This window comes from Synchiropus splendidus, chromosome 11 (assembly GCF_027744825.2).
Source record: "Synchiropus splendidus isolate RoL2022-P1 chromosome 11, RoL_Sspl_1.0, whole genome shotgun sequence".
In the NCBI taxonomy this organism is placed as follows: Eukaryota; Metazoa; Chordata; class Actinopteri; order Syngnathiformes; family Callionymidae; genus Synchiropus; species Synchiropus splendidus.
Genome location: NC_071344.1, coordinates 6,678,547 through 6,692,293, shown reverse-complemented (window position 1 = coordinate 6,692,293; position 13,747 = coordinate 6,678,547). Strand labels below are relative to the sequence as shown.

General features: G+C 46.7%; 1 protein-coding gene across 1 annotated transcript; it reads right to left on the bottom strand.

Annotated features, from left to right (window-relative positions):
• Window positions 1-430: 430 nt before the first annotated feature.
• efemp2a (EGF containing fibulin extracellular matrix protein 2a) lies at window positions 431-12,327 on the bottom strand. The gene is made up of 11 exons (XM_053879057.1): window positions 12,181-12,327; window positions 8,635-8,886; window positions 8,061-8,109; window positions 6,551-6,739; window positions 6,174-6,296; window positions 5,965-6,081; window positions 3,230-3,349; window positions 3,046-3,165; window positions 2,851-2,977; window positions 1,133-1,328; window positions 431-1,021 (listed from the first exon to the last, which is right to left on the bottom strand). Exons 2-11 carry the CDS (start codon window positions 8,734-8,736, stop codon window positions 848-850), a joined length of 1,317 nt encoding a protein of 438 aa, XP_053735032.1. The 5' UTR covers window positions 8,737-8,886; window positions 12,181-12,327; the 3' UTR covers window positions 431-847.
• Between the last annotated feature and the right edge of the window lie 1,420 nt (window positions 12,328-13,747).

Below are 13,747 nucleotides of genomic sequence, written 5' to 3'. Positions count from 1 at the left end.
CAGCCATAGACGGGAACGAACAGGAGCCTACTGTATCCTTCCACCCCACTGTTCTGATCTACATGGAGGTCAGGCGCGCAGTGGTCAGTACCTGATACATGTAATGTAATGGAGGAAATGAAAAGTGCGGCCGTCTTGTGCAGCCTCAAACTAAGGGTCTCAAGCTGTAGGGCCACAAGCCAATTGAGGTCGGTTTTTCATTTCCCTATTTCCGATTCCTCATGGACTTGACTGGCATGAGCGAAACTTAAAATTGGATTTGAATATATTCATTTTTTTAGCTGGTTTTCTCAGAGATCTCTGGTTTCTTCCCACAGTCCAAAAATGATGGTAACCTTCAGCTTAAACGTGTGTGACTGCGATGTCTAATAAAACGGTCGTCTCTACAACAGCAGTGGGATTGAGGCGCTCATGGAAAGGTATAGTTTTATTCGAGTTCAAATTCCAAAACAAGAAAAAGTACAACACGTCATCTATTGGGGAGGAAACTACAAACAGCAGAGACGCAGAACTCGTGATGGGGGAGGGGGGGATGGGGGGGAAATCGGGGGGAGGAAGGGGATAGAGGAAGCAGAGATCTGGGGTGAGACGTTACTGAGACAGGAAGTGACCAAAGATAAGTGCAGTGAGAATGGAGTGACTCTGGATATGAATCACTGCACCTGGAGGCAGCATGTGTCACACAAACCAGGGAGGACCCCCTCCTCCCCCGTCTTTCATTGACCGTGGAACAGAAGAACACTATGACTGGGCCGAGTCAATGTTTTCATATCAGAAGGCAAAATGAGGCATCACAGTGACCGGTGGAGCTGCTTTGATCTTTGGATGACGGCGTGTGTTGGGCCGGTCAGAACGTGTAGGGGCCCACGTAGATGGAGAGTCTGAGGGCTGAGCTGGTCTGGTAGCTGCCCTGGTAGGTGAGCAGAGGGTTGACTGACACCATCTCCAGGTCCAACGTGTACTCACGCGGGCCTGACACGGCGCGGGCCAGGACCAGCATGGCGCTGATGTTGTTGATTTGCTGCAGAAACAGACAGCAGTCAGGTGACTGGCCGGTGTTTTCTCACTAGTCCGATCTCAACGTCCATTTAATAGTGAATGAATTATTGGACGACTTGTGTGTCCATCTTACTCGAATGTAGAAGTCTCCGTTGTCATCCCCCGATCGGATGCGGAAGGTGTTGTAAGCCCCCAGGGAGACGCTGGTGGCCTGAATCTGGAAGATGTCGGAGGGAACCGAGCGCTCGGAGGTGATGCTCATGTAGCGGTGGACGATGGAGAAGGGCAGGTCTCGGCAGGCGGGCTTGTTGACGGGACACACGCAGCGACTGGACACACGCACACGAAATCAAAGGGGAAAGTCAGCTCACGTAAAAAATTTTTTTTTTTTTTTTCTTCTGCTAATTCCTTTAACCAGGTCGTGAACCCAGCTGCTTGGAAAGGGCACCAGTCCATCAAAGGATGCAGATAGACAGAGACACATCTGTGGTCTCCACCTGGCCTCTATCAGTTTGTCACCAAGGGAACATACATGCAACACAGAGGGGACAAAGGTTCTCTCCAAGAGTTGCCTCAACCGGGATTCGAACCCTCAAACTTCTTGTTGTGAGTGGCAGCACTCGCCACCTAATATATTTATTTAAAGCTCAAAAACAATGTCACACGCTACAGGAATGTTTAACTGCTATTCAGAACATTTGTCTTGACATGTTCAGTATTTAGTGCAAGGAAATATATGTTTTTAAAATGAATATTACCAAGGACACTATGACAGTGAAAACGAGGGGGAAAGTATATTATAACTTTTTATGTACAGATTCGAAGAATAGAGACAGGTAACTGAATTTCGGGTATTTAGTGTTTCCACTGGGTTTTATGAGGCAGTTCCAGGAACGCTGCTGCCACCTGCTGTCCCACTTTTTCACTGTTTTTCACTGAGAATTTCACTATTTCACAGTCTCTGAGCCCTTTTTATTTTTGTCTTTTTTCATACTTGCTTTTAAATTCTCGACTTTCTACCTTTCTAGAAAAATGTGTAAAAGAAACTTTCAAAATGTATATCTGAAAAATGACTTATTGTTTCAGTCAGTATGCTAAATAAAATATAATAACACCAATATATGTCATGACAAGAATTTTTTTTATAAGATTATAACTGGTATAGTATAATTAATAGTAATAATGACAAATACTATATAATATATATAGATATATATAATATATATGAAGTAGGACCAAAAGTATAGTGCTATTAAAAGAAAAACCTAAACATAAGAATCATATTTTCAAACAGGGCCGCATACAATGTATGTAATATTATTTTGGTAATAATATTATAATAATGTAAAAAAAAAAAAAAAAAAAATATATATATATATATATATATAACCTAAAAACGAACGAAATGAAGGAATAGAAAACACAGAAATCCGATGGTAACAAAAGTATCTCCTTTTAACTAGTTAAAGTACATTTCTCACTGTATTGTCAACCGCTACCCTTCGTCAGTTCATGAACCGGCCAGCAGACGGTGCTCATGTGTCTATTTGGAAACATTAAACAGAAGCCATTTTATCTTTTTTTTTTTTATAAAAACTTCACACCAGCAGATCATCTGGTGCCCGTTAACACCGACGCACACATGCAACCCATCCAGCACTAGTTCTGCGTCATAATAGTTTTCTTATTGCTCTGGCGTGCGCTCAAAAGATCAGCGTCGCAAGTTCTGATTCGGGTGGAAAAATAAATTGGGGTAATTGAGTCCGACTCGGTGAAAGGCTGATTGTATTCCGGGCCGATCGCCAGAACACGTTTCATCCATTTGAACTGGAAAGTTGGCGCGTTCCTTACTTGTCGGGCACTTGGATGTAGGGATCCTGGCAGCGGTTGGTGTCCACGCACTGGTAGCGCCCGTGGATGTTGACGCACGTCTGGCCCTCGGTGCACTGGTGCTCACCTGTCTCGCACTCATTTATGTCTGCAGAAGGAGAACAACTCATGAGCGGCCAGCAGACCACCGGGAGCCGGAGGGCCCGCTGCGCTCACCCTGGCACAGTCTGGTGCCCTGCAGCTGGTAGCCCTCGGGGCAGATGCAGGAGAACTTCCCAGGTTCGTTGACGCACTGGAACTGGCACAAATAGCTGGAGAAGCTGCACTCGTCGATGTCTGTCGAGTCACATATGGAGGTTTCAGTCGGAGACAGGTGACTTGTTCGACAGAGAAGTCGTACCATTGCAGGCGAAGCCATCCGAGCCGAGCTCGTAGCCCTGGTCACAGCGGCAGAGGAAGGTGCCGTAGGTGTTGTAGCAGCGCTGGGAGCACGGCGCCCCCATGTCGCACTCGTTCACGTCTGTCAGAGCAGAGAAGCTGCTTCAGCTTGCGTCCATTTCTGCAGTCACTTCAGCCATGTCAGCGAACTCACACTGGTTCCCAAGTGAGGGATGGAACATGAACCTTGCTTACTGTCCGAAGTTTCACTTTAGTAGAGCTTCTTGTCTCAGGTGATTTCCCTGTTTAAGTTTCCCATGTGTGACTGACAGCCTCCAGATGTTCTCGAGCCAGAGTGGCGCTCTGACCTTTCTGATGTGCATGTGGTCAGCAGTGGGAGAAGAAAGAAATGGGGAGGAAAAGAAGAAGAGGAGATGGAGGGGAGAGGGAGGGAGGGAGGGGTAAAGAGGTAGAGAAAAGGAATAAGTGCCTGAATAATGGAGAGAGTGGAGGACAATGGGGGGGAAGTAGAGGACAAGAAGAACAGTTGAAAGATGGAATAGATGTTTAATATGATAAGATGAATGAGGAGGAAGGGTGGAAGAGGAGGAGGAGATAAACAAGCAGACCAGGAAGGAGGAGGCGAAGGAGATCACTCTGGTGAGCTTCAGCTTTTACTCCTGCTGCTGTCACAAACATCAGTGCTACGTCACTAACTTCCCACACAACAGTCATGTTAGCCTTGGGAGAAGAAAGAAAAGGGGAGGGAGACGAAGAACCAGGAGTAGAGGTCGAACAAGAAGTAGAGGCAGATTGTGAAGAGAACGAAGAAGAATGAGGTGCAGTTGTAGAAAAAGAAGCGGGATAAAAGCAGGGGATTGGCAGAAGAAGAAGAAAAGTTGGAGAAGGACTCTTCCTTATACAGTAGACAGCACAATAGAAATAAAGGCTGGAGAAGAGGAAGAGAAGGTGGAGAAGAGACCAAGGAGAAGAAAAGAAGGAGGTCACTCCAGCGTTCTTCACTGAGCTGTGTCTTCGCACCCGTTGCTGTCAATCTCCAGTCAATATCAAACATCATGGCAACCTTACTGTTCCCTAAACCGATCAGAGGAGACAATGAAGAGTGAGGAGACTGGCTGTCATGGAGAAATGTGAACCAGAAGGCCAGGGCAGATGCTCATCTGAAGGTGGAAACAGGTTAGTAGTGTGAGTATTGTGAAATGTAGAGGAATTTTGACACGGCTTGTTGGTGCCCTGACGACGATTTATGACCTGAACCTGTTACGTAAGCAGCTTCACACACCAACAGCTCTTCCAAAAAGCTTTCATAACGTGGAACTAGTGCTCACAAGTTTGTAAAATCTCGGCAGAGAGAATGATTTTTCAGCTCTGCTCTGTATCTTAAAGCAGGACAGCTGTCCTCGGGTGGAATCTGCCAAATTCCTCTGCTGTCTGTTGGCCCCCCGCGGACTCATCACTCTGACTCACACCAACGCACAGCCCACGACTAATGTTTCATCCGTGGCACCGTGCCGCGTTCCTCTTTCATGATATGTACAGTGGAAGAGCGGACGCACAACATGTACCCACGGCTTGTTATTCTGGGTACAAAAGACCAGGAATCTGCTGAGGTCCATGCAGCAGGTGAGTCGGGGAGGATTACGAGTAGAAGTTTGTGGTGGCAGATCACCAAAATCCCACAGAGGCACCATTCTCTCGCCGGCTGGCTTCTTAACACCGTCGCTAAATGATTTAGAGTTAAATGACAAGTGGATAAATAACAGGCTAACCGAAGCACAGTGCCACTCTTTTACCACACACTTGGTCTGAGCCAAAGGTGACAAGTGAATAACATCTCCAGCAAATGAAGACCACCTGATGAACCTCCTGAAGAGCAAGAAGGCGGCATTGTGTGGGGCATGAGACTGTTGTCTTGACTGTGAGTTTCAGGTTAATGATGAAAAATGCGAGGTTCTGTGTCCACTAGAGCAGTGATTCTTGACCAAAGTTTTTTTTGTTTTACACCTCTGAGGGCCGCGAGACGCTCAGTTTCAATACATTAGCTACATATGGTGGCAGTAGTGTGTCACTGAATTGACATGACAGCTGCAAATCTGTCATAGTTACCAACTATGGAGGTGTTCTTCAAAAGAAAATATGATAAAGAAAGTGATGCTGCTCCACCCAACAGTAAAACCTGTTCATGAAGCAGTTTTAAAATTCATTACAACATTTTATGCCGATACTTTCAATTACACTTACTTATATCTTCTATGGTGTTTAAACAAAATACATTATGTTACATTATGATATTTAGACATGGATTTATTATATTTATTTTATTCTGAATTTTATTCAGTTTTTCCAATTTTCTCAACAGTTTGTTTGCATCAAGTGTATTTTTTTCTTTTTTCTCTGTACATGACTTGCAACTGGTTCTGCTGCTGGTTGGACTTTTCAATGGACTTTTCAAACTTTTCAATATCTCTGCTATGATCACATGATTCACATAGATCAAAAAGGTCAAGAACCCCTGCGCTAGACTCCACTATCAAATGAGTAGGGAGAACACAGCTCTGCTGCAAGTCTCAAACAAATCTCACAGTAGCTGCCATAGAAGAATCAGCTGGACTGGAGGAAGAGCATCCAGCTGAGATGAGCCACAGACAAGAATGTCTTGGACTCAGTTGCTTCATTTTGATGCACCAAGCCGGGTCCGAATCTTCCGGTGTAGATGATTAACAGGAAGTGACTCACCGACGCAGGACCGGTTGTTTCCTGCCAGCTGGAATCCAGGTTCACACTGACAGGAGAAGGACCCGGGGACGTTGACGCAGCGGTGCTGGCAGTACCGGTACCGGCACTCGTCAATATCTGCGAGACACAGATGTTTGCTCTTTACAGCCGAGAACACTTGGAGACGGCAGATCATTTTCCAGTGAGGTTGGACGCCGGGACTCACACACCGATGCACTCTGTGCCAACCTTGCGGTAACCATCTGGACACTGGCAGGTGAAGGCCCCCAGTGTGTTGATGCACTGCTGACTGGGCTGGCAGTCGTGCTCCTCTCGCTCACACTCGTCCACATCTGTGTTTGTCCAGGAACATAAAAATGATGGTTACTGTGAGCAGAGGCAGCCGGGTCCAGCTCAGTCGAGATGAGTCAGAAAGCAAAAGACGTCACTCTCGTCCGGGACCAAAAGGTTTCTCAAACACAGTGCTGAGCAGCTGGACGCCTCTAAATCCCCCCCCCCTCCCCAGACTCATGCAGTCCACTCTCACACCTGCTCACACCACCTGTCACGCACGGACAGTGAAGCCTTCAGCAGCCAGAGCACTCACCGACGCAGCTGTCTCCCTGCGGCTCGTACCCCACGGGACAGGGGTTGAAAGCCTCCGTGGGGGTGATGGAAGGCTCTGAGGCAGGGATGACCGAGGCAGAGCGAGGGAGGCACAGGTAACCCCCGTAGTGGTTAAAGCACTTCATCTCCCCTTTGCAGGCATCTGGTATGGTCTCGCACTCGTTTATATCTGGTGGGAAAACAGGAAGAGAGTGTCGATTCAGGATTAAATCAATGGCTTAATTGGGCACGAGATGAAAATAAAGATAAACAGATCCAAATGGGGGGAAGAAAAATCATCTGTGACCACATGCTCATGTTAAATTGTTCGTAGTGCTGCAGCGGGAATTTAACTACAACCAGAAAATGCTATCATGTTCAACCAGTTCCCTAATGGCTTCCAGCCCACTCCACCACTGGCGTCCATGAAATTCAGATTACATGAGTCGTCCTTTTCGATTTTAGTATTCCACAACTTCAGACAGCAGATGGTTCATCTAAGTCCAAACATCTGAAGTTGAAAACATATTTCGAGCTTCATGACAGATGCTGTTCACTCAACTCCAGTCCATACAATAGACTTGTCTCAAAGGAGAGGACAGTTGTTTACTGATGCCATCGGTATGATAATGTCAGCTGCGTGGCAGTGTCACAAAATACATAAACACGCCCCTGATCCCCCCCGGTTACCAGTACAGTACTAGTCAGTAATAATACACGATCATCCGCATTGAAGCGAGAAGCTTTTGAGTCCATATTCTATCAGGTAAACTCAGTGAAACTGTCATCCCGACATCATTCTTGAATGGATTTCAATTGTTGTTTTGCACTTGTTTGTATGCATTTTTAACAGTAACAGTGTAGCCAATGCATCGCATGTACCATCCTGGACTGAGCTGAACGGACCGAATATGGTCGTTGAGTCAAGATATCCAGCCACCATTGAGTCTAAACCTTGACTTTGTACAGCTATTTCAATGAAAACTAATGACATTTTAAATCTAGAGCGCCACCTACTGTGTTCTGAAAGTACCTGTGTCATGAAGCCTGTCACTAGTATGTAGACAGTTGTGAAAGTCAGGCGTAAAATTACTCTTTGATGAAAGTTAGAAAGTGTGTAGTGTTGCCAAATAGTCCGTGAGCTACTTCCAGCAATCATATGCTACATCTTCTTTGCCTGTGAAGCTGTTGTGACCCCAGAAGAAGGTTCACAAATATCAATAGGAACAACCGAACCGGACACCAACATGGTGGCGATGGCAAACCATTGGCCCTTTGGTAGTGGTCGTGCTCTGGGGTTCTGATCCTACCAAATCAACATGCTGGTTTTCTTTTTATGCCGTAAAGTCAGGCCAAGTCAGGAACCCACATGTACTCTTCACTTGGCCCACTTACCACTGCAAACCAGGGCCTCACCACAAGGAAAGAACCCTCACTCACATCCCGCATCCATCTCTCTATTCTCTTCCACAGCAGAATGAGTCGAGCAAGTTGTTTTGAAAGAGTCTGACCTTTGCAGTGCTCCGTCTGAGGGTCCCAGTGATACCCGTCCGTGCATTCCTACGACAGACAGCAAGCACGAGAGGTGGTGAGGGCAAAGTGAGCTGAGCCAAAACGTTGCGTAATATATTCATGATGCATAATAAATCCCCAGTGGCGGAGGGACAGCGCTTTGGACAGAGAGACTTGTTTCCCGAGTGTTCGTGAAGCAGCTCAGTGCCAAAAACACAACAAGTCCACTGCTGTTGAAGGGTGTCTGACAATTTATACCAGGTCTCCCAAGCCAAGTGTCACTCACAACACAGTGTTTGTAGAAGAAGCTTATTATTGGGGGAAAAAAGCTTTGCTGCGATCTACAGTACGTGGAAAGAAAAACTCAGCGTAAAGAAATACCCCCCATAAAACACTTGTGGGGAACAGTTGAGTGGAATATTAAGCAAGTGGATGAAGTCATGTGAGAGGAGAAGGCCAAGATTGGAACTCGAAATAAGGTCGTGGCAGGTGTGATGTATGGTGTCTGAGTCAGGGCGGGTGGAGGATTGAAAGCAGGAAGAGAGGGAGGAATAGAGATCAATCCATCCTTACCGTGTAGGTGTCACTTTCTGTAGGAGGCTGTGAAATAGCGCTGCGCAGGAGCACGGACACACATATGCACACGCACAAGATGGACACGCACGCACCCTGCATACTAATGCAATATCTAGTGGGAGGGACACACGTGGAACATGCACTCACACACACATACACACACACACACACATGCACACACACACACAGTGGCAGGACAGATGGAGCCGCTCCAAAGACGACTGGAGGTGCGCAGCAGTCCGGTGGTCTCTGAAAGTCAGATGAAGAAATCATTAGAAAGTTACAACATCTATTTTCTCTCCGGCTCAGTGAGCGAGGGAGTAAACACGCTGTATACACTGAGTAGGCAGTCAGCGCCCTGTTTGTCCAGCAGACAGGCCCCCTCTTGATCGCTGGGCCAGTAAATTGAATGGAAGTCTCTGCCAGGTAAGAACGTAAACATCATGACTGAAAATAATCGTCGAGAGAGAGATGTGTGTTCCAGATTGACAAGCAGGTCGGCGGCTCAGTGAATGAGAACTAACTCGAGAGCTTTGGTTTTGGAGGATGCGTGTGGGCTTCTGAAATAACAGTTGGAATATGTCCTGTATAATGAGTCGCAGACGTCCCCCGGGCCAGTCTTTGGTCACGCCTGCGTGAGCATCTTCTTCACTCCTCTGTCTCGGCTTTTATCAACAGGAAGTGTCATGATGGGATGTGTCGTGTCAGAAGGCCAGGATGGAGTCGGCAGCGGCAGAGAGCTCAGCTCTCCCTGATATTTGGCAAGTGGATTTCAGACATCGGGTGAGTCAGATTTATGCCTTAAATAGCCAGTCATGAAAGTGCATGTGGGAGTGGTTTGCTGTAGTCAAAGACAGGACGGACTTCAACCTTCAGTTCCCAGAGAAAAAAAACACACACAACTAACTTATTGTTTTCGTTCCTTATTATGTCTCTTAAAACCCCAAAAGATTTCCCTTTTCCACCGTATTTCTTTCTCAAAGAACTGCTTTTAAACTCACCACCAGTTAGCAACGTCCTAGAAGACTAAGAAATATAGCTGACTCTGCAGAATCTCGGTCAGCACCAGTACAGTCAGAGGATCACACTCACACCTCCGGTCCTTGTTGCAGTGTTTGTCAAAGCAGTTTGATGCTGTCAAATCTTGGCTTGTTTATTTCGGCGGTGCGTGACGTTCCTGGAAGTCAATGTTGCCTTTGCTCCACACACAAACAGATCACCTAGCGGTGCTGCTGCAGTCAACTCTGCGAGGTTATAATCAGAGCCAGCCTGCTCAGACACACGCTCGGCTCTGGAGTCCACACGCCACACGGCCAGGCATCACTTATCGTGGAGCTTCGTGTCCAGACAAACAGCAGGCCGCGGCGTAGCGTGGACAACCCGAAATACCCAGGGGTGACATCATTGCCCGTTTGTGACCAAGTCCGAGTGAAAGCGCTCAGACGGTCATCCCGGCCATGGCCGCGGTTTGTGACCTCGCTGTGGACACTGGAGGAAACCGCTCAGAAAACAAACTGACCATCACTCCGGGGTCCTGCTGCGGCCGGCTGGGATGCATGGGTGTTGCCCTGGTTCGGCCAGGGATCAAGTGGCGGTGGACCTCTGGAATGCCCCAGGCAGGGATGTGGGTGCCAGATCTCAGCTGGGATGCCCTGCCACGACATCACTTCCCAGAGTATCGGATTCTGGGAAACCCCCGACCGATCACAGAAGTGGACAGCTGGAGCCCAAACCACCGCTCCTGGACTCTTCACCAAGGGTCAGGAAATATGGAATACAAAAATGTGATCTAGCCTGCATGAGGAGGCTCACATGGCCGAGGTTTAGTCACGTAAAACCTCGGATCTGACTTAATGACCACCTCGGCCTTTCTAATAGCACTCTGACCCACTTTTGAAGTCGCACTGTCAGCACAATTTAACAAGCAAAATGTCAGGTGGCTTAAACAAGTGACCACATGGGGACAAGGAAAACACACAGTCACAGGCCACACACAGGCGCACAAACACCGCACTGAGAGTAGCTCCGTCAAAAATAGCTCAATATGCAGAGCAGATCAAGAGTGTGCGGACAACTGACAAAAACATAGTACAAAAACCTACAATCATAATAATGATTATTTATATTAAAGGGGTGTCTTTTAAGAAGATAATATAATGGTTGTCTTATAAATATTACCAACTAAATATTACAATAAGGCAAATAATTATTATAAAATGTTTCTATTTTAAGACAAGACAAAAGTATTGCATCACTAAATATGTTCAACAATTTTGTTATTGAAGCAAAAAGAGCCAATGATAACAAGACTAACATTAGGGTCATACTGAGCCATACAAGTTCCATGCAGACTTTTACTGCTTAAAATAGGACTATCTCAATATCTACGGAGCCAATATAGCATTGTTAAAAAAACGGATTTATTATTATTATTATTATTATTACCGGAGAGAAGGTGACATTATTGATGCTAGTAAAAGAAAAGTAAATATATTCCTGGGCAAACCATTTTGAAAAATATAAATGATGTCTGTGTTATGTCACTGATCTTCACCGTCACCAGCATAGACGATAATGTATAGAGATCCCTTTGAATTATATAACCAAAAGGTTTATATCACTAGAGATCTTAGATGAAGTTGAACTTAAAATTGGACCTGTCTGCGGCAGGCTGCTTTCTTTTCCTCCATCTGTATTCTCCCTCTGATCTGATGTCAGGTCGCGGGGGCAGCAGCAGAAGTCCAGACTTCCATCCAGCAAAGCTGCTGGTCCCTGGGTCTCCAGAGAGACATTATGGATCCAGCATGTCCAGGAGGTGTGAGGCATCTCAGCTGGCTTCTCTCCATTGTGAAGAAGCAGCGGGTCTACTCTGAGCCTCTCCTGGTTGACCGAGCTTCCCGCCCTACGTAGATGGCTCGGGAGCTTCGCCAAAATATTAGCAGCTTGTTTCTAGATCAATCCACCTTCACTGAAGATCTGAACACGATCTATTCGCTTGAAAAGTTCGCTGGAGTGACGCGTGCTGCAGGACACAGTGGCCCCGACATCTCTGTTGCTGTTGATACAGGCTAGTCCAAATCCTCAATAAGGACGAGATGAGAAAGTGCGAGTGTTCGGCTCAGCCCTCCTGAACCTTCCCTCACCAGGTGGGTACTCTCACGTTTCCTCCTCCTGGTTTTATGACCTCACCTGGGTACGGGAGCTTCACACGAAGATGGCTGAATCTGAGTCACGTCGTATTTCTATTGTTGTATTTTGTGTCTTAAGGTAACAGTGCTGTCTGCTACACAGCTTAGACCCGGGCCTCACCTGTGAGATGGTCAGCTTCAATCGATCTTTTCATTCAACAGTCCTGTGACTTGTGACTCACCGCCTCTCTGTCTACCCCACTATTACAGCCTGAGCTCAGGCCAAGAAGCAGACCAGAGCCACATCATCCTCTGTGACATGAAGCAGAGAACGGAGCGACATGACCAAAATGAAAACAAAGAAAAAAAAAGGTGTCGGACACACAGGTCTGGGTACGATGAGACCACTACTCACAATCCAAGGCGTTCAGGCGGGTCCTCCTCTGGCTGGGTCTCCCTCTGACAGCGGCTGCTTCCAGCTGAATCGGCACATATAAGTGGTCCCTCAAACTTCTGCTGCTGTGACCCTGAGAGAGTGAGTGTGAGACAGCTGGAGCAGCTGAACACATGCGGTGGGAGGGAGAGGGAGCAGGAGACTCAGAGGAGGGAGGACAGAGGGACAGCCCATTCGTTACCCCCCCATGTCTGGCCCCCTGCACTGCCATCCCCCCCCCCCTTTTCCCCTGTCACCCCCCAGGATGCAAATTCCTGGTCTGCGGCCCGAATACCAAGATTCCAAATCCATCCAGATCGCAGGCGGAACAACAACTCACAGATTCACACACATGCCCCCCCTCCACCTCCCGCGTCCTCCTCCCACAACACACCTGGTTTCATTTAAAGTAAACCCCCGCAAAAGCCTCAAGCTGTCCCGCCCTTTCCCCACTTTGCCCCCCATCTATCTATATTTACCGCCCCAATCTTTCCCAGTATTTTCTACCATAAAGCAGCTAGAAAAACATGGTGCCGGTCCAGTCTTACATGCAGGATATTTATAGCTGCGGAGAGAGAAGTTAATGGAATGAGGACAAAAATTAGAGAGCAGAAGTGAGAGTGTGTTTGTGTGTGTGTGTGTGTGTGACACACTCGGAAAAATCGCCGGCTCATTCTGCTGCTGCTGCCTTCTTGGATTAAATACTGAAAATAAACTACTACTATTTGACCAGAGCTATGACTGCGGCTCTGTTCGGACGTGACTAAGAGCAGGCTTTTTTTGATTAAGGGTCGTGTCGCAAACAGGTTAAGATGTTGCTTAACCAAGATGTGTTTGTCTTAGATTGACTCAAACGTCAACACAGATTCCAGGAAAATCAGGATGAAGCCGCTCATCGTGACTAACTGCCCCGTCAATGTTTCAAAATCTGTCGACAATACATAAACATGACCCTCCGAGAGGTTCAATGATCTTGACATGAAGAACAGTATTAGTCACAGTTGAGCTCGGCTGTTTCTTTTACGTTTCTTTAATTCTGAGACTGAATACAGAAGACAGAAGTCTATTTCTGATATAGACACATTTTTTTCTTACTGAAAAGGAACTGTAGTCATTCTTTCAGAAGAAATGTTCTGTATTTAGTCTGGTGGTGGTCTCATCTCGGTCTTGGGTTAGGTGTTCTGGACTACACCACCTCCCACAGCGACTGCATTCAGAACAAAGAGTAAACCACTCTCCTGACAGTACAACAATTGTCTTTTCAGTTCCACCTTTTTGGCCTCCTCTTCTACACCTAGACATGCTGACTTCCTGGCAGCACGTCATGTCAGCTGTTTTGTGCTTTTATTTTTTTTAAAACAAAACAAACATTTTGGGGCACATTTGGCCCCCACGTCTGGCATTTGACACATGCTGTGAACAGAGATCTCCCACCAAGTCCCACAATGCACTGCAACAGCTCTTATTTAAACATGGACTTAAGTTTTAAAATACATTTTATGTTCCTGTTCATTTTTTGGAGTTTCTCTGAGACAGCCTCACATCAAGC

Bases quoted from the DNA above. Each gene is read 5' to 3' on its own strand.
- efemp2a (XM_053879057.1), bottom strand. From the start codon at position 8,736: ATGCAGGGTGCGTGCGTGTCCATCTTGTGCGTGTGCATATGTGTGTCC. The intron at 6,082-6,173 runs GTGTGTGAGTCC...TGTGTCTCGCAG, and splicing joins GGTTGGCACAGAGTGCATCG to ATATTGACGAGTGCCGGTAC. The intron at 1,022-1,132 runs GTAAGATGGACA...CTGTTTCTGCAG, and splicing joins ACGGAGACTTCTACATTCGA to CAAATCAACAACATCAGCGC.